This window comes from Megalops cyprinoides, chromosome 19 (assembly GCF_013368585.1).
Source record: "Megalops cyprinoides isolate fMegCyp1 chromosome 19, fMegCyp1.pri, whole genome shotgun sequence".
In the NCBI taxonomy this organism is placed as follows: domain Eukaryota; kingdom Metazoa; phylum Chordata; class Actinopteri; order Elopiformes; family Megalopidae; genus Megalops; species Megalops cyprinoides.
The window spans coordinates 12,988,939-13,008,345 of record NC_050601.1 but is presented as its reverse complement, the minus strand read 5'-3'; the positions used below and the strand labels follow the sequence as shown (position 1 = coordinate 13,008,345).

At 42.6% G+C, this 19,407-nt stretch overlaps 2 protein-coding genes across 2 annotated transcripts in view; both read right to left on the bottom strand.

The window, feature by feature from the left end:
• Window positions 1-5,071, bottom strand: part of LOC118794807 (calpain-15-like) — a 46,611-nt gene extending 41,540 nt beyond the window's left edge. The window contains exon 1 of the mRNA XM_036553085.1: window positions 4,609-5,071. The gene's annotated coding sequence lies outside the window, so the exon portion shown is untranslated. The remainder of the gene's footprint in view (window positions 1-4,608) is intronic.
• Window positions 5,072-7,465: 2,394 nt separating this feature from the next.
• Window positions 7,466-14,344, bottom strand: amdhd2 (amidohydrolase domain containing 2). Its single transcript, XM_036553089.1, has 11 exons — window positions 13,423-14,344; window positions 12,729-12,865; window positions 12,308-12,447; window positions 11,828-11,882; window positions 9,809-10,021; window positions 9,632-9,720; window positions 9,290-9,434; window positions 8,876-8,983; window positions 8,610-8,678; window positions 8,243-8,344; window positions 7,466-7,947 (listed from the first exon to the last, which is right to left on the bottom strand). Exons 1-11 carry the CDS (start codon window positions 13,503-13,505, stop codon window positions 7,874-7,876), a joined length of 1,215 nt encoding a protein of 404 aa, XP_036408982.1. The 5' UTR covers window positions 13,506-14,344; the 3' UTR covers window positions 7,466-7,873.
• Between the last annotated feature and the right edge of the window lie 5,063 nt (window positions 14,345-19,407).

Below are 19,407 nucleotides of genomic sequence, written 5' to 3'. Positions count from 1 at the left end.
TTTCTCAAAAGGAGAACAGCTAAATGAACACAGCTCTACAGACTGACCGCTCTGCATTCATCCTAACAAAGATCCTACAGCAGATTCAGTCCTCATCCCCTTTCTGTAAGCAGCCTCCTGACTGGGCCTCAGCCGGCAGAGCAAAGCCTCATTAGAGCGCTGAGCTGCATCAGCCACCCTGAGCCAGCCTTCCCCTCTCTGACGGATCTGGGACTTCCAGACAGCAGAGCAAGCACAGCCTATCAGCGCAGGCCCAAAAAGCAAAAGGAACCCGTTCATATGATTTAAGGAAAAAGTACAGCGCTAGCACCGAAACCGGAATAAAGGAGCGACTTAGCCTTAAAGCGAAGCACAAAGCGAAGTGCAAAAAAATCGTGCCTGTGCGAGTACCCCCGGAGCGGACAGCGATCCAGATGTTATTCATTACGGCCCTGGAAGGAGGTTGTCTGAGGTTGCGCCTCCTGTCCGTTATGCTGAGCCAGCAAAAACTGGGAGGACGGGAGATCGCTGCGTTTCCCCCCTCCATTGTTGAGCTGCGAGGTGCGGGTTGAGATCAGGGTCGTTCTCGCGTTACAGGCACTGAAAACACGCCGGGCCAGCTCCCGCCATCACAGAAGCTAACCCCGATTACACATTTCAGTTTGAATTCTCAACTGCTGTCGTGTTTCTTAGGGCTCAAGGGCCCATCATGACTGCTTGTCACCGCACAGAAAACACTGCATTGTGCATGAGTGTAGAAAGAGCCTTAAGCATCTCTCTGCACCTGGAGGGGACAGTCTTCACTCATCTCCATTTGGTGTACTGTACCAAAGGAAGACTATAACACACGCATGATTTCACCACTCTACCCTGCGGGTCACAAGGAAGAGAAACTCTGAAACTCTCAACCTACCTTCACATAATAACACATCACACACAGGCGCAAGACGTGTGGCTGTACCAATGCAGAATGCAACGTGGCAACGGATACACATTCTTCACATTATTTAAACCGTTGTGGATGCCCTTGGTAACACGGGCACGTTCAACCAATTTCTGTGGAATTGAGTGTTCATATTTCTACGATAATAAACAATCTACCAACACAGAAATCAGTGAGGCAAACATCTAATCTTAGAAAAATGCCTGCTCTTAGGTTGATTACAGTATTTTTCTTAGATTTACCCTCTGATTAGCAAGTTCAAACACGTGCTCACAGCTTGAGAGTACTTCAAAATAGTTGTTTGTAGGAAAGTTAGCTGCTGGCCTTGCTTGCTCTACACTAGCAACACACCATGAAATGCCTTGGCCCTTATTCCTACGCAGCAACACAGTCTGTGTTTTCCTTAGCAGTGATGTGAAGAGGCTGGTAGCATGGGGCCCTGGTCTCACCACTGGGCATGCTCTCACATGTCTCCTTTTACAACAGCTGACTGATGGGGCTGACAGGCATCAGCTACCCGGGAAACGGCATCGGCTGGTGCGTGCGAGCGCGAGCATCCACAAGCAGTCTGTGTAATACAACATGTCACATAAAACAGGACACGCAACCACCACCAAAGGAACACATTTGGAATCATCAGATCTCTGTACCCCCACATCGGGCCGAGGAGTGGGTGTGAACGAAACTAAGATAAAGGAGAAAAGAACATCTGGTCGTCTCTGCTCGGCCGTACCAGGAGACATCACAGGATGAAGGGGGAAAGCACATCTCCCGTCGGATCGAAACTCCTCCGTAAGAACTTTTTTAAAAAAAAAATCCAGCTCACCAAGCTGTTGGACTGCGGACCGTAAATTGGCATCTGAGTTTTTTGGAAATCCCAGATACCTTTGCTCGCGTTTCACAGTCCTCCTCTGACTCACACAAGGCTGCGTGAGCGAGCAGGCAGGCAGGGCAGACGACATCCTTCTACCTCTTTTCCTGCAGGCAGTCTCATCACTTAGCGAAAGAACCGCTCAGACTGGGGCTTTCAGCTAAGACAAATGCTGCTCTTAGATGTCGGGGCAAACCCGCGCAGTCCGCCAGCTTTGGCAAGACAGGGCCCATTCATCAGTCACGGCTGCCCAGCAGTGATGTTGACTAAGCGGCGGAGGCCCGAGCCAAGTAGGCCTAATTTCCCACACTGTGCCGCAAGCATCTGCCCGCGCTCCCCTGAGAAGCGAGGAGAGGTGCTGCCTTATTTCAGCAATGCTGTCTTATTGCGAAGGCCTTTTCTGCTCGGATGAACACTTAGTTAAAGATGACAACACTACCTGTACACCTGTCTCTCGAGGTTTGAGTTCAATTAATTTATTTTAAAATCGACTAGATTTGGCCTAAATCATTATTTTTTTTAAAAAAGGCAGTCAAGCACTTGACAGCTGAAGGTCAGAACAACACACTGTCCCTTCTGTTATGGAAGTTGGCAACGGCAGACTAGACTTTTCACTTCACACAGACTCATATTACCCTGAAGCGGCAGGCTGGGGCTGATGTCGACGGAATGAAGACACACACGCACACACACACACACACACACACACACAGACTAGCACAGAAACTTCTCTGCTGAGGAGACCACCTGTCCCCTTTCAGACACAGAGCGCGTCAAACACTGACAGCTGGATCCGGGAGCCTCAGACGGCAGCGTCTTGAGTGAGGCAGCTCAGAGTGCAGACACACAAACACGTGCGGGTACAGACCCGGCTAAGAGCAATGCCCATACCATCAGTCACTAGACCTGCAGTGATCCAAACTGCATAACTTTAACCTTTATCACAGCATTTCAGAGCTGCTGTGACTGACTTTCCACCACCTTCAATCTTACAGCTTTGACCTCAGCAGCCCTAGACATGCGGTGTTTGTGGAGACTCGTATCATTGTTGACTTTAAGCAGTGCTGCCCAGTCCCTACTCTTATCAAACGCGGGCTTCCCCGTCCACAGCATAGCTTCCTCTTGGAAACTTCCACTGTGGTAAAAGAGCCCGATAACAGGGAGGCGGGGTGGAAGAGTGGAATGTTTATCAGTCTTAGACAAAGGCTTCGAAATATTACAGTTTGAAGAGCGTTCCAATTTACCTTGGTCTCAGTTTCCACCAGTACATTCAAAGATAAACGTAACTTTAAAAGAAGTGGATGTCTAGGGTTTCCCGCGACCCAGCTTTTGTTCGGGCCTGCTGCTTAATGATGCCTGTGAGGTTGTCAGTATGGCGCTGAGAAAGGATGGAAAGTGACAGCAATCCTTTTGGTGGAATCAAAGAGGCAATGTCTGTCAGTTAAATTAAGAGTCTGTTATACCTTCAACAGACGGGCAAGCAGCCTGCGAGTTGCATTGGGAAAGAACTGCTGAAAAACACTTGTATACAGCCCAGCTGCATTGGAGAGCAGCCTCTTTATGGGAGTTCCCAGGGTGATTTGGAATTTGGTATTCTAAATTCATCGGAAGAGATTCTACTTCATTTTTGCAACAAACGTGTAAGATGCAACGCTCATAATCATACTGAGTAAATCCTGACAGCCCTGATGTTCATTCAAGCTGTACTTTTGCTGAAAGGCAGATATTGACATGAATGAAAGATCTAACATTGCTCACTTTCACCAACTGAATTTACCAATACGGTGAAATTTACAGGCAGCAGTGAATTCTTCAAAAACCAGACTCATCATAACAGAAACTAGATTTGGTCTATTTTTTTTTTAGAGATCAAAGACAGGGACAAAGAGAAAGAGAAAGACACAGAGAGAGAAACAGAAAGGGATAAGGATATTTTAATAAAAAAAAGGATCACAGTGTATGTACATTTCTAATTTATGAAAATGAATAGTGAAAAAATATAAAACATAGCTATAGCTTTTACTGCTGTAGTGGCTACAACTAAATCAAGGAAACACAATGTTGCAGGTATAATTTCAATAAAATGTCAAATCTCCTAAGCGGTTCATGTCACCACATTCCATTAACTGCAGCCTACCTTCGCACAAGTGTCTTGAAAAGCTGTTAACAGTTGTTGTCTGACTACTAACACCAGTGTAACATTCAAGAAAGGAAGGTGAGTTGCAATGAAAACAAAACTAATGAACACTTTGTTTTATGCAGATGACAGCCTTTTCCTAGTGACAATAACCACGTGAAATGACTTCACTTGTTAGCTGCCTAGCCAGTTGGACAACATTGTTAAGAAATTCAAAATACAACCATAGCCAGAATCAAGGTATCACAAAGACAAGCTTTTAAAACAGCTAACTACACGCTGACCATACTCTTGTGGCTACCTAGTACTGCACTGAACTGAGAAAAAAGACGTTGAACTCATTCAACTCATTAACTTATTCAACACATTTAGCTCATTAAATTAGCGCCAGCCACGTACATGGAACATACACACACCAACGCCTAAGGATAAGAGGTTTTTGGTTACTACTGTAGCACCGGTTAGCTACGTAGCTAACAAGGCAAGTTAGCAAGTTAGCTGGCTAGCTAGCAGTGGCTATGCCAAAATAACTCTTCGGGTAAACATTAGCAAGCTACCTATGAAAGAAAATAGACAACCTGTTAGCCAGAAACCCCTCTACCATTAGTTACTTAACAAGCAAGCCAATGAATGAAATATCGCACACCACAGTCACATTATAGACCGAAAGAACCTTACCTCAAAGGATGGCACACTGATACAGCTTCCTATCCAGCTAGCTAGCTAATATCTCAGCTTTCAAGGAGCGACTGACTAGCTAGCTAGCTGGACTGACGATGTTGGAAGGACCAGTGACAGCTTGACTTGGGTTGCCGCCTAGGGTATTAACTTTTCCTCTTCCAAATGTGCAATCTTTTCATCTGTGGTCCATCGGGTTTGTCCCGCACCAATACATGTAACGTTAGTCTAACCAGCAACGACCGACTTGATTCGGCTAATGTTAGCTAGACGCTTGGCTAGCTATATTTTATGGGTCGTGTCTATTAACTAGCTGCCAGCTTTTCCTTGAAACCCCTCCGACTTTCCTTTTTGAATTACGTTGAAACTACTTCACCCCAAGCACGTCCAGGAAGGGGAATTACGAGAAAGAGAAAGAGAATCATATTTACGAAGTCAACGCAGCCCCCGAGACATATAGCCCATTTCGTCAGGGTTTGACCTCCGTTGAATTCGTAGCGGAGGTTCGAGAATAGTTCTTATAAACTACACTTCCCATTGTGCACAATTCAAAAGGGATAGGAGGTAAAATATCCGGAAAAGGTTGACAGTGCCTTACTGGCTGTGCAGACCCACCACATTCTGTATGGTGACAAGCGTCAATTTAGAGCAGCCGCTGCGCAGATCCACCAATATAATATAGTATGGATACGGTAACGTAAATATATATTCCAACAAGTAGCGCATATAGGGATATCAAATCCAAGACAAGTGCAGTTCTGCGAACGAACAAGCAGTATGTGTTGTATATATCATGTAACCATCAGTGTCCGTCCAAATGACAAGAAATCAGTAGATCTTTAGACCTGCGGAACGATTGTATTGACCTGCTGCCAGCGTATAAGCAAAGAGGTGATATAAGTCTAATTATCATGCCATTTCATTTCTTAATGAACCAGTTTTAAGTTTTAAGAAAATCCACTCTTAGCAAGCCAACAAACGTCGCTATTTTACCAGCCTATGACGGATATTTTCACGTTTGCTCTACAGCTCTGTGTCTACTTTATTCGGGTGTTAAAAATATATATTTTCACCTATAGCTTCCTCTCCCGCTATTACTCTGATAACGGCCGCTCTTTACTCCACTGATCACTTTGCCACTGTCATAAAGCCTAACTCTGCGGCTAAGTAGTGCCACATACTGGCGGCAGGAGAGAATTGCCCGGGCTGTTATTAAAAGCAGATGGCATAGCATTATCACTGCATGATCCTTGTATTCACAGTTGGAGGCCATTATTGGTGCTGCCACGGAAAATGTTAGATTTCAGAAATATGTTCTACATCCACTGGAGAGTAGAGTATCTGCATGCTTTTGTGAAAGTAATAAATTATAGACATCAAAATTGAAACTGAAGTGTAAAACCTTGCTAAAACATTTCCATTACTCCATTTCACCTTGTTTGTAGAATGACACTCGCCAACCTACGACCTGCAGCTGGATGGCGTACCTGCCATATATGTAATACATCCAGTTATACTCCACCGCCTCCTCCTCCACCACCTCATCTTTCTCCCCTGCACATCCTATCGTACAGTAGGATACATGAGGTGTGCTCACAGTTGAGCTCTGTAGTCTCAACTCAATGGAATTTGTAGAACGACATTTAACTTTGTTTTTTTGTTTTTTTTGCTGCAAATAAGCAGTCCAAGAAACAATAGCAAATGTCAGTAATTGACTGACCTCACACATACCAACAACAATTGATCTTGCCTTTTGTTAGCAATCAGCATTTGAACGCTGGGGGATAATTTGAAGCTTGGGGAAATTATAGACATCTGATTGGTACCCCTCTCCCAAGGACCTCAATCTGTAAGTTAATTCTCTTCTGTTAACACAACAAAGTAACTGATTTGCTCTCAGTAAGAAAACTGCCTCAGTCAGAAAATTAAGTTTTATAATACAAGATTGAAGCAATTCTGAGCTGCACAGGTTGAGAACTGTAGCAAAGTATGGAAACTATAAGACTTATTACTGGGTCAAAAAACAGATCTGTTTTACACAATGTGAAACCAAACAAATTCCTCTAACCTAATTTGCACCCAGGGAATTAACCAGAATTGGTTGGCTAGCAATGAAATTTCACATGTGAAATATCTTAAATTAACTGATCGATTAATCAATCATCATTAAACATCATGTATCTCCAATGCACATTTTCATCTTGAAGGCATGTGTGTGCAATGTACATCTTCAAATGCATTCAGAATGTCTTTTTCTTCAGTGCTTGTGTACTATTTCCTTTAAAATAGTTCTATATTAATTTTGCACACATTGCCACAATACTACAAACTACACTTGCAGTCAAATTGATACTTCCATCCTTTCCTTGTAGCAGTTGGATTGTTGGGATATGTTTAGGTTGTAAATGATGTCAATTATGAAAAAAGAATGAACTTCAGAAAGAAACAAAAGCTGAAAGGCTGGTTACAAGATTTATATGAAATACAAAAATAACTTGGCCACAACAGCGTTCAACATTTCCAGATGAATGCCTATATTGCAATAAATTCAAACTGCACACCAGTTTTTCTTTTAAGAACAATGTCAGAATTAGATGCATTGTCACAATACCACAAAGAAATAATGAAACCATTCATTTGGCATACATGCTAAAACAACTGAAACATTCACTTCCATTCTCCTCTGACCACTGCTTCAATATTCCAATATTCCATAATTTCTCTCCTATTTTCAAAGTCCTTACCTTCTGTCAAACATATTACAAAAATTAGGAGATAACTGATTTTCAAACAATTAATTAAAAAAAAAAGGAAAATAAGAGAAAAAAGAAAAGAAAAATAATATAACACCTGCCAATGCATTCTTTCCCAGAGTGCAGTTTCTTGTCTCATGCCAATACGTTCTTGGAACATTTTCAATGGATTTTCAAAAAAATTCATAACATTTCCCTCATTGCATCCTTATTTCACAATCATGTAGGAATGTTGCTCTGTTCTTATTCTTATGATTCCCACTCATTAACAAAATGTGAAACATCTGGGTACAGTCACATACACCAGAACTTTAAATTCATGTCAACAAAGTATGCCTGAAAAGTATGATGGCTCAATGAATCCCCTGCATAAATGACCGAGCCGTTCTCACAAGGCACACAATCAGTTGTGCGTTATGTGGTGGCCACACATGCAATCATGTCTACTCCTCGCCTTGGAGTTCCAGTGACATGCTCTTGGACGTTGTGGATGATTGAGGTAAAGCTGGACGTCACTTCTTCCACACCTGCTGGCCAGCAATGTAGGTAGATTTGACATTCAGTGCATCGTCCAGCAGGACAAAGTCTGTCTCAGGGATACGGAAGAGAGGGAATGAGGAAACATTTGAGTTTCATGTTCACACATATACATCTGTACTTCGGACCACGCGCTATTTCTCTAATACTTTTCAAGGTTTCATTGTGACTTTCGCTTTCACTAATACCTAAATAAACTCCTTTATTTCTCCGTGCCACACACACACACAGACACTTTGAGAAATCGCTCAAGCCCAGGTTTGCTCCCAGAATACAGTGTGCAGAAAGAGAGCCCCCCCCCCCCCCCCCCCCCCTCACCCAAATGGTGCTGTTTGCTGACTGACCTGCGTCGGTGCCGTAGTCCAGAGTGCCCTTGTGGTTGCTGATGCCAAGGAGCTGGGCAGGGTGCAGGGAGGCAGCCTCCAAAGCAGCTTCCACAGTACAGCCTGGCAGGAGACAGCTCGGTGAGAGACGGAGCATGCTCAGAGGCACACACTCATGAAAAGAGTACACTCAGAGACGCACACACACACACACACACACACACACGAGGATGCTGACAGCATATTCACATACACACAGACACACACACACACAGACACAGACAGACACACACACACACACACACACAAGGATGCTGATAGCACGTTCAGACACATGCTGAGAGTACACTCAGAGGCACACACACAGGGATGCTGAGAGCACACTCACCAGAGGCCTGCCGAAAGTGCCTGACACACATGTCCATGGTGGCAATGCTGCCACTCAGCGTCTTGGTGCCTTGATGGAAACAAGGACATTTCAATTATTCACTGTGCTAAGCTGTCACACATTTCAAGGGACACTTCATGGGATGCAAACGATGCAAACAAGCCTGAGCAATCGCACCACTGTAATGAAATACTGGGCCATTTCATGTACAATGACTACAATAAATGCAACATGGATGATGCTAAGTTAATCAGAAGATCCTCTACCTGCCACATACGCATGGAGACCCTCTATCTCGATGACCTGCTGGCCTAATGTGTGACGTCCAGGTGGCAGGCCCATGGCTGTGATGGCATCCGTCACCAGCACTAGGCCTGACAGCACAGAGAGTGGCAGTCTTACAAAACAAAGCTACTTTACACAATAAACATGTGTAAACTAAGAAAATAATTACACATTTACAAGGCAATCATCCCAGAAAAATGGTTATCGTTATGGTCATCGTTATGGTATAATATATGACAGCACACTTCCAAACAAACACAGTCAGCACTCGCATAATAGTTCACACAAACTGACTTGCAGCGTTACACTGTAATCCGCTGTGACATACTGCAAAGTCTCGGCACGAAGATGGCTGCGACCGCTGAGGATGATGGGAGACATGTGTTAGAAGTCACCTGCAGGGTGGGCGCGGTGAGCAATCCGCAGGGCAGCGGGGTTGGTGTGGATGCCGTCGGCAATCATCCCATAGTACACGGTGCGATTTGGTGGCACCTGGTCACTAGTCAGGAGACCAACAATGCCAGGGTCCCTGTGGTGAAACTGAGAGGAAACCAGGTTTTGTTAGTCATGGTTTTTACAGAGATGCACCTTGACTCTCTTGGAGACAGACTGGGGTTAGTAACCATGCAATTTTACTGTACAGTAGTCTAATGAGGCTGTGTTGTAATTAGGACATGCTGTGTTTTCTCAATTAGCAGGAGACAGGTGCATAAGGTGACCATGAGCGCTAAACTCACGGGCAGCATGGCGTTGAAGAGGTGTGTGATGAAGGTGGCGCCCTGCTGCACCGCCTCCTCCGCTTGAGACAAGCTGGCCACGGAGTGCCCTGGAAGACAAGCAAAACGCTCACCATCCGATCTCCGAATAAATCACAGAACTTCACTTCCCGTGACCGTTTCCCCTCCAGCACCCACCTAGTGAGACAGTGATGCCCCTCTGCGTCAGCTCTCGGATGACCGACTGACTGTTGGGCAGCTCCGGCGCCAGCGTCAAGATGCTCACGTTGTCCAGCCGCCCGTAGGTCTCCAGCAGGTCCTGAGCGCCCCCTGTCTGGAAGCTGCGTAGGTACTGCTCAGGGTGTGCCCCCTTCTTCTCCAGGCTGATGAAGGGGCCCTCTAAGTGAACTCCTGTGTAGGGAACAGGAGAAACTGCTGAGCCTGAACAATAACCTACAGATTTACTGACCTGTCAGGTGTTAATATTATTTTGGGAAATGGAAGGAACAAGAGGTGCTGTTGGTTAGCTCTAAGCAAAGCTTGACTGAATTGCCCCATATAGATATCCCCTTCGACAGTAATTTCCTGGAACGATAAAAAAAAAAAAACTGTAAACAACCTGGAAGCCAAAATGGATTCTGAAGTGCGCCAGGGTATTTTTATCAGCTCAGCGGGCGAGACATCTTATTTGCACTTGCATAACATGGCTAAATTGAGATCGGCCTTGCTTGTAAAGGGTGCTGAAACCTCGGTGCATGCCTTTTCACTGTCTAGATTGGATTTCTGTAATGCTTTGTCCTTTGTGGCTACGGCTATTCCAAAGTGCAGCATGCAAGGTGCTTACTCAGCACTCACACATGCCGCTGACTGCATATCAGTCTTGCTCTTAGATCGATGCATCGGCTCTCTATTAAATTCAAGATCAAGTTTAAGATCTTACTCGCTGCTTACAAAGCCCTTCATTGACTAGGGCCTTTGTACTTGCAGGATGTGATTGAGCCTTATGCTCCCAGCTGTGTTTTTACGTTTAGGAAGTTCTGATCTAATAGCCATGATCCAATAGCTGTCAAACAGAGGGAGAGGGCAGAGCTTTGATGTGTTCTCCACCTCAGCTTTGGAATTCAATTCCATGCCATGTAAGGGGGGCAGCTACAATTGATTCTTTTAAATCAGGTCTTAACTCTGGCTTGTTTTCGCATTCGTTTGCCTCTTAGTTGGATATTAACAGGTTTATATTTTTATGTTAATATTGCACATAAAATCATATTTTATTGTACCAACACTATTGGTCTGTGATATGTAGCATCATCAAGTCTTGAAGCTTACATAAGTACAATTATCAAGACACAACAGTACGGACTTACCTGGGTTGGAGAGATCCAGCATTACCAAAAACATGGAAAAGAAAGAGTAGGTCTTACTACAGGCACACTTATTTCAATTTTACACAGAGCATTAACATATGTCTAAAAAGTTTATTTTTTATTATATGTAACTAGTGTTGTGTTATATGTATTTGATGTGCATGAAAAATGGCTTACTTGCCTCTACATCAATCTTTGTGCAGTGATTGCGGGTTTACAGCGGAGATGTGTACCCAAAAAAGTAACTAGGATAAGAAAACTTATAGGGTATAGTGGTATAAGGATGGTATGTACTAGTACAGATACAATGGGGAGAGCACAACAGGAGGCTACCCTACAAATACTAATAGTGGTGAAACATTAAAAGGTACTGTTCATGCATTGCATTAGTGAATCTCCATTTCACCATCTAGTGGTAAAATAAATGTACTAACATGAAAAATGTTTTGTCCATTTGTGGGTTATTTTTTGTTACATATGTCTTACTGTTTAGCAATGGTCGTCTTTGTAAATATTCCCTATTTCGCTGTTACCTGTAGAGCGGGAGTTAACAAATGGCCTTGCTTTGTCTTTATGATATTGACTGGGTAATGCTTCCTTGGGACAGTTATTCCTTTGTTCCTGTTCTACCCCACTACTGAAGGAGCAGGGTGACAAAGTCCCCTTTCAGACAATGACATCAGCTATTATATTATACTGAAAGCAAAATCTGACAGTTCCTCTCTGAATAAAATGGATTCAGTTTTCATCTTCTCTTCGCCACATCTTACATTCAAGTGTTAAGCTAGGAATTGTTTTTCTCTTCATCTTTGTGTTTCTCAGAGAGCAAAACTGATAAATACTAGCCCCTTACCCAGAACCCCTGCACCCTCCTTCCCTCCATCATGAACTTTGATCTCTGGGAGGACCTGAAAAAAAGAAGCATCACTTACCAACTGTCATGTTCATTAAAGTAACTTGCAGTTTCCATACAACATACTGCTATGTTGTTCATTCAGGTAACTGAATTAACAATATACTACTAATCATTACAAATCGGGACACTACAACTTGTCACACTCCAGTAATGGTGTTATTTTTACATTACATTATTATTAACATTATATTATTATTAACAGATGGTTTTCTTCATAGATATGTTACATTTAAAAATTATTACACTTTTTACAGCTACACACTTAGGTGGTTTAGCATAATTCAGGTTAATCACCTTGCTCAAGAGCACAACAGGGATTTGAACCAGCAACCCCCACAAGTTCAGCTTCCTAACCACTACAGTGCACTATATCACAATAGTAATTACGATTAGAATGATAATCCTCATCTTAAGAACCTTGTGGTAGATGTGAGGAGGGGAAGTGACGAGTGTGGGGCAGAAGGAGGTGACCCCGTGTTCCAAGATCTTCTTTGCCACCAGGGCCACTCCCCCACTGACATCATCGGTTGCCTGAGAGAAGTCAATCCCATATCCTCCTGTTGAAGAAATGCAGCTGAAGATTTAGCACACTACAAGCGGTAGAACACTTGGGCTTCAAGAACTCCATTATGGGTTGGAGCAGTTAGGTGATGTCAATCACAGAACCATTCTTTTGAAGTATAAATGAGTCCTCTGTCTCCCACCACTGGTTAGAACTTACCAAGCTTATAATACAGGCATCTCTTAAAGCATTTCTTCCTTCTTCTATGTACTGATATTGAACCAAGCAAGGGATAGAGGCTAATATTGTACACATTTTAAGAGCGGAGGGATTCACCATTTATCTGAACGTCGATGAAACCCGGGGCAATGATCCTGCCGTTACAGTCCACTCTGATGTCTGCGAACCCCTCCTCATCGAAAAACAGCTTCTCTGGGTCCAGAATCTTGCCCTCACGCACCCACAGGTCCTCCCTGTGGCAAAGGCAGTCAAAACATGAAATTTCCAACATTTACCTTCATTAGCTGATAGAAACTCTCAGGATAGCATGATACTGATTTCAGCTGATGGCAGCCATGTAAAACGAGTGAAGTGAACCTGCTCCTTCCTGATCGAAAGCTTTCAAAAGGCCAAGCTAGAAAAGAGGTGTACAATATTGAATGCCTTCATAGACACGTGTATAAATAGTCAGTGATGCCAAAAATAGCAGATTTGAAAGTAAACTCGCTGCACTCCCTTATACTTCACATTCCACTAAAAGCAGTGCTTGCGCTTAGTCCTCCAGCACATTAAATCTTGCCTAGCAGGCTCTATTACCCTGAGCGACTTACATAGCTTAGCATTTTTACATCTTATCCATTTACACAGCTGGCTGCAATGGTTGTGGCTCACCTGGGAATCGAACCAGCAACTTTTGGCTTACAGGCTCTGCTCTATATCACTACACCACTAAGCACAAGGTCATAACCCCCACAAACGTCCACATACACCAAGCACACAGGGGTACCCATGGTAACCTTTTGGCACAAACCTCTGCAGCTTATGGTCTTTCAGTATCCTGCAGTTGATGAACTGTGTTATCGGTGCCTCTGACACCGACTTGTTGGAAGGCATATTTCCGAAGAGTGTGGCTCACCCTGTCCAACACATAAGATACACTGATAAAAAAAATAAGGCTCATTTATCCTGTGGATATCAACATCATTTGAATCCCAATGTATGGTTTACAGACACAGCACTGTCTTTGAAGTTCAGCGTCATTACATCTGAAAATTTAGAGAAGTATAACACTCAGCAAAAAATTTGGGGAGAAAAAAAAAAAAAAAACCTTCACTTCCAGGTAGTAGTGATTTGGAGCTTTAATTAGTAGACAGAAAGAGCAATCCTTGTTGAAATGCTTGGTCTACACTTTAAAGCATGTGTTCATTGATTGCAGTATGACGTACTTGATAAGGACCTGGACTTGTTACCCTGATTTAGTTTTCAGTTCAAAGCAAAGCTTCAATTCCCAGCGCAGTGCTTCTGCTGTAGCCTTTAGTAAGGTCCTTAGCTTGAATTACGTTAGTAAATATCTAGCTGCTCGAGTGGATGAAAGCTGCAAAATGTGAGTTATACTGCATAGGTTTCTAAAATTCAAAGTTGACTTGCCACACACTTCCTATGTTGTGGAACAAGGGAGACTTGCCACCATACTGAATACACACACTGCATGGTATTACAGTAAAATGCCATTAAAATGACTTCCCTTCTCCCAGCCTGTGATCAGCACTTTACAACCTGAGGGAAGATTGTCCAGGAAATAGCAGGGTGTGGACACTGTCCGCCTCTTGGTTACCTAGCATGGGGCTAACAAGTAATCAAAAGCAAACCAATTCAGTGACATAAATGCATCAGATAACACTGATACCAAATCAACCCATGCTTGCAATATAGTTGACTTTAACCCTCGTGGCATTGTATTTTATATACTATTCAATTCTTATCTGATACAGAGTCCTTAGGTGTGTACTTGATAACCTGTTCTTGGAGGGAAGACACCGGGTCCCCCATGTCTTTATGGCTAAGGCAACTATCTAAAAGACTCGTTCTTACCGCATAGAAATTAAGTAATGCTGCTATTAGCCTTCATCAGTTCATTCTTGGCACCTACCCTCTTAAATGTAAAGAAATCACAGCTCACCACGGACAGCACAGAGCAGGATGCTTAATAAGAGTGAAGAATAGCGGATGTCCATTCATACACTATTTTGCACCAAAGCCTGACGTCTGCAGAATCTTACTGCTTTAAGCAAGACTGTAGCACTTATACAGGGGTGGCTAAACAAATAGATATGACTGCAATGAAACTCAGTTCAGTCTTTTATCTATTCCTTTTCCACTGACAGCACAGTCGGCGCGTATCTGGTTTAAATAAGAAAGACAGCATATTCCAATATTAATGGTAAACAATGTTAAGAGGTACTTGCCGTGCGAAAAAAAGAGCAGCGTTTCACGTTTCAGATGTTTTTGTTTTTCTCAGCAGATCTCAATGGAAGTATGGAAGACTGACGAAGTCATGTGAGACAACAACTTTTCTAGTCAGCTGACTGTAAACCCTACTTACAGCTGCTTCCAAATAAAAAGTGTATCGGCTTCAGCGGACTCTCTTCCATCTCTCTGCTACTCTGATCACCCAAACGTCCCTCACTGCATCGTTCGAATCAATCAAGTCATCATTTATCGTCCGTTAATTCTCGCAAGTCAATAATACAAGACCGCTGATGGGCACAGGAAACAGGAACAGAGCTGCAGAAATGGGTTCACGAGGATACATGCTACGCAGGCGCTGCGCGTGTCCAAATTTGCAGTCATGCGCAGAACTTGGCTAACATTGCAGCCAAGTTCGTTGTGATAGTAGTTGGATCTGCGCAGGTACCCTGATTGTTCAATATAACTACAGACGCCTCGTTTGCCTTATTCGAGAAAATAAAAATCACTACACCACGTTAGATATTGTTGATCGCATTTTTTCTGCTATGTAAACAAGTTGTGCGTATGTTGATTTCGAAGACATTCCTACAATGTGGCATACAGCAGAAAGACTACTGTGTAATGTACCGTATCTTTATGCGATCTAAAGTAGTAAATGGAGTTTCATAATACAGAGTACAACGCACTGTGACAGACACAAACTCTAAGAGAGGTCTAGCTAACTTCCAACACATGCAAGCAAGGATAAACAGTACCTCCCTGTGTATTTAGAGTAGAATATTAATAAGCAGCATTACTTTATCATGAGGGGCTTATCATGAACACATTCTAAGTTCCGTGACCAAAACAGTTACACTCAAGTAACTGCTCTCTTGTCTTCAAGAACATGGATGACTTATTATTTAAATGCAAACTCCTGTTTCACAGTGAATTTCAGATGCTACTGTCATGCATCACAAGAACCTATTGGACATTAAGTAATTGTGGCGTTGTGTAGACTATTCTCCCTATTCTTGTTTAGAAGCAAAATGTGGGTTTAGCACAGGAAATTCTGCAATGTTCCAACTGGCTCTATTCTGGATGAAATTTTTTTGGGATTAAATTACCACAACGACCTGCTGACCACAATGACCACAATTTTTTTTATTTTAAAGGTAAATTAATGTGATAATACATCCAATATTCTGTTTAAATCAATAAACACTTCAACATATCCCACAAGAGGAAATAGTAATAATTGTTCTACACCATTAGTTGTAATAATGGAAATAAACTGTATGAAAATTCCATCTTGAAATCTCTCCAGATATGAATCATTACATGAAACATTGATTAAATGCTGGAATGGCTCAATTTGCTGTAGTCTGGCTACATAGCAGCTGACAGAGCCTCACCTAGTGTGATTAGCAGAACACCTGCAAGTAGTTCCCCTCATCACCATTAAGATAAATTGACAGCTCCAGGGTAACCTGAGTGCTGAATAGTGACTGGAGAATGAGACTTCTTTAACACCAAAGAGGGCAGAGCTATTTTGTGACATCAGTGAGTTACTGGTTTGAACTGTGAATAGTGTTATGCTGTGAAAAGTCTCAAGATTGGTTCGCTTAATCCAGTGATTGACCGCACATGCTAGCTCCACCCATTACGTGTTAGTGTGGCCACACACTCCCATCACTTGTCAAGAATTTAGAATAATAAGGTTCTGTCTGAAATTTGTGTTATGGGTTTGCATTGAGAACACAACATAAGACACAATATTATAAGCCACACTTTGCTCCACGCTCCTTTTCTGTAAAACTGTTGCAAACAAGGCCATCGTGTTCTGAACATTCCATCTGGAGGGAGGCACCTCGGAGATCCCCAACATCTGCCTCTGTTTTTCTAAAGCAGAAGCACGGATTGGTCTCCTATGCTGAGAAGGCCGCGCTGCCACTGGGGAGGTCTTAGCTGAACCCAAGACCAGAGCAGCAGGGCACCAGCGTGGAAACCAGTAAAGCTAAAATCAAAGTTTTCAAAGGGTAAGAACTACTGGACACACTTTATTGTAAGGGCCTACTCTTGTTTTAGAAAAATAGCAAGATTGCATGTAATTTTTTACCTTTTATGGCATGTAGTCCTCTTGTCCTTTTGTGCTGCATTGAAAACACTAGCTGCTACATTTTCAAGTAAGGTAAATTAAGTATAGCTACATCACTTGAACATGAACAAGGTGAATTAAAAAAAAAAAAAAAACTATAAAATAAAGCTAATGATTTGATTTTCCTTCAGACATGTTACATACAAGGTACTTGAATCAGGTTAACTATAGTGGAGGATTCTTTTACTTATACCATATATAGTGCACAGAACACATCCCCTAAAGTGATAGTGGTTAAATTAATGAAGTAGCAAATTACATACATTCTTCCAAAATGGCTACTTTTCCAAGGTATTTGTTTTAATCCTCAGAACCTCAGATACATTCCAGAATCAATCCAGATTGCACAGCTCTGTCTGTAAGGCTTTACCAAGATGCCATCTGTGGTAAGTCTTTCAAATTGACTCCTCGTCCATAAAATAAATACTGTTGTTGTAATCTTCCAGCCAAATGTGCTATCGTTAACTTTTCTGCAGTCTTACAATTTTAATTCATCTGTAACTATTTGCTATAAAAATGAGGATAAAGGATGAAGATGGTTTTCTTCAGAAGTCAAAAATGCAGTAAAACAAAGCATGAATGTGTTGTCCTAAACTGACTTCACCATGTTGTGAAGTGATAAGCAGTTCACACACACAGGCGTAAAGCATCATCATGGTGTGGCTACATAAACAGGATTAATATGCTCCTATCTGGGCTCACCAGTTGCACTGGTTGAATGGGCTAATCAACGATCATTTCTCCTCCATAAATGCCACTTGAAATGGGACTCCAGGCGCAAAAGCGTCACCATTCATGGCTTAATGAGCACCATGAAAACCTCCCATTTGTTGAAGAGTGCCGTAGGAATGACCACTGATAGCGGGTCATTATGGGCAATGAAGGGCTCTATTTGTAATCTGCTTTCTATGGTGATGGGTTAGTGATTTAATGCCTCACTGTCACTGTTGCGAACAGCCCTTGGAACCACATGTCTTTGAGGTAGAGGAGGCAGTGTTGCCACAGATGTATTTCTGAGCAAACAAAGCTGAAATGCCACACTGTTACGTCTTGCGGATTTGTTTCAGATGGAAGGGTACGTGTGCTTTTGTCTCCCTGTGTGTGAGGGGTGAAAGTATCATCTCAAGCCTGAAATGAACACAATTCCATGTAACCCTCCGCTCTCAGCAGTGGTGTCTTGTTTTGAGGTTGAAGAGGCTTTGGTGTGACACATGGGGGCGCTGTTATGCTGCGGTACAAACTGCAGCAACCTATACTCTGTTACTGCTTGTGTCTCTCAGGGATGAGTGTTTTTTGTGTGTTCTCCAAATTGTCATTCAGTTTACTGCTTTCAGTCAAGGTGCATTGCCCAGATGCTATCAAAACTTGTCACTACTCAATTTAAGTTTTCTTCGTGAGAAATATTCAAAGCGGAAAGTTATTTTTGTGCCTTACCGTAGTCCAAAACGAAGTTTTCCCCATGTTATTGAGCGACAAAGTTTTAAAAAGTTAAATGTTCATAACCAAAAGAAGCTTAAAATGCAGAAATGCAATAAAATACAAATAACAAATAAATAAAATGCAGTTATCTTTGGAATACATATTGGCAATGAGAAGGGATTAAGAGCAATGTGTAAAATAAATGGGAGCAGATCTTTCAGATAGTGGTTAACTATTATGAGTGCTTCCTGGAAAACAAACCTCATCATTAACAAGACATTTTCACCTGAACCATTTCTTTTGTCCTGGTAGGTTATTTATAGCATGTATATATCCTGAGAGTTATGTGATTGTACTGCCATTGATCTGCACTCTCTCACTCTGCCTTTGTCCAACTAATTACATGCAGTCCTGCTTGGAATTCAGAATGAATTGGTTTTTTGAAAAATAATAACTTAGATTACAGAAATGAGCCCTGGGGCAAATTGAACACAATCGCACACAGTAACAGGCAATGGCTTTTACTAGGCTGATTAATGGATGCTTAGAACAGCATGGGTGATCAAACAGCACCCCCTACTTCTCTGAAACGTGGTGCACTGCTTTCATTTTCTGATGGCCAAAGATCTACCTCCTATGGGTGTCCTCTACTGGTCTCCACTAGATGAGCCATGATCAGACATTCACGCAGACTTGTTTGCCATAGGACATACTGCAGGGTGAGATGTCACATTTGGTAGTGGTGCCATGCTGTCCTCTCTGAGCACTTGCTCCATCAGATCCATGGCAGCTGTTTCTGGCAATATGCTGCACAGTAGCTGCAGACATGAAGATATGGATCTTACATGCTCAGAGATGGCCTTAGGCTGTTTTTAAATAAATACCATTTATTTCAGCCTTCAGTCTCCAGTCGAGCCAAAGTGGTACTTTTGCTTTACTCAGAAATAAAATGCATGTAGTTATCCTATCAGGAAAGCATTGGGAAATAAT

Coding starts and splice junctions, on each gene's coding strand:
- amdhd2 (XM_036553089.1), bottom strand. CDS start 13,505: ATGCCTTCCAACAAGTCGGTGTCAGAGGCACCGATAACACAGTTCATC. Junction 12,866..13,422: donor AAAGACCATAAGCTGCAGAG/GTTTGTGCCAAA, acceptor CCTTTGCCACAG/GGAGGACCTGTGGGTGCGTG. Junction 7,948..8,242: donor GGACTACGGCACCGACGCAG/GTCAGTCAGCAA, acceptor TCCCTGAGACAG/ACTTTGTCCTGCTGGACGAT.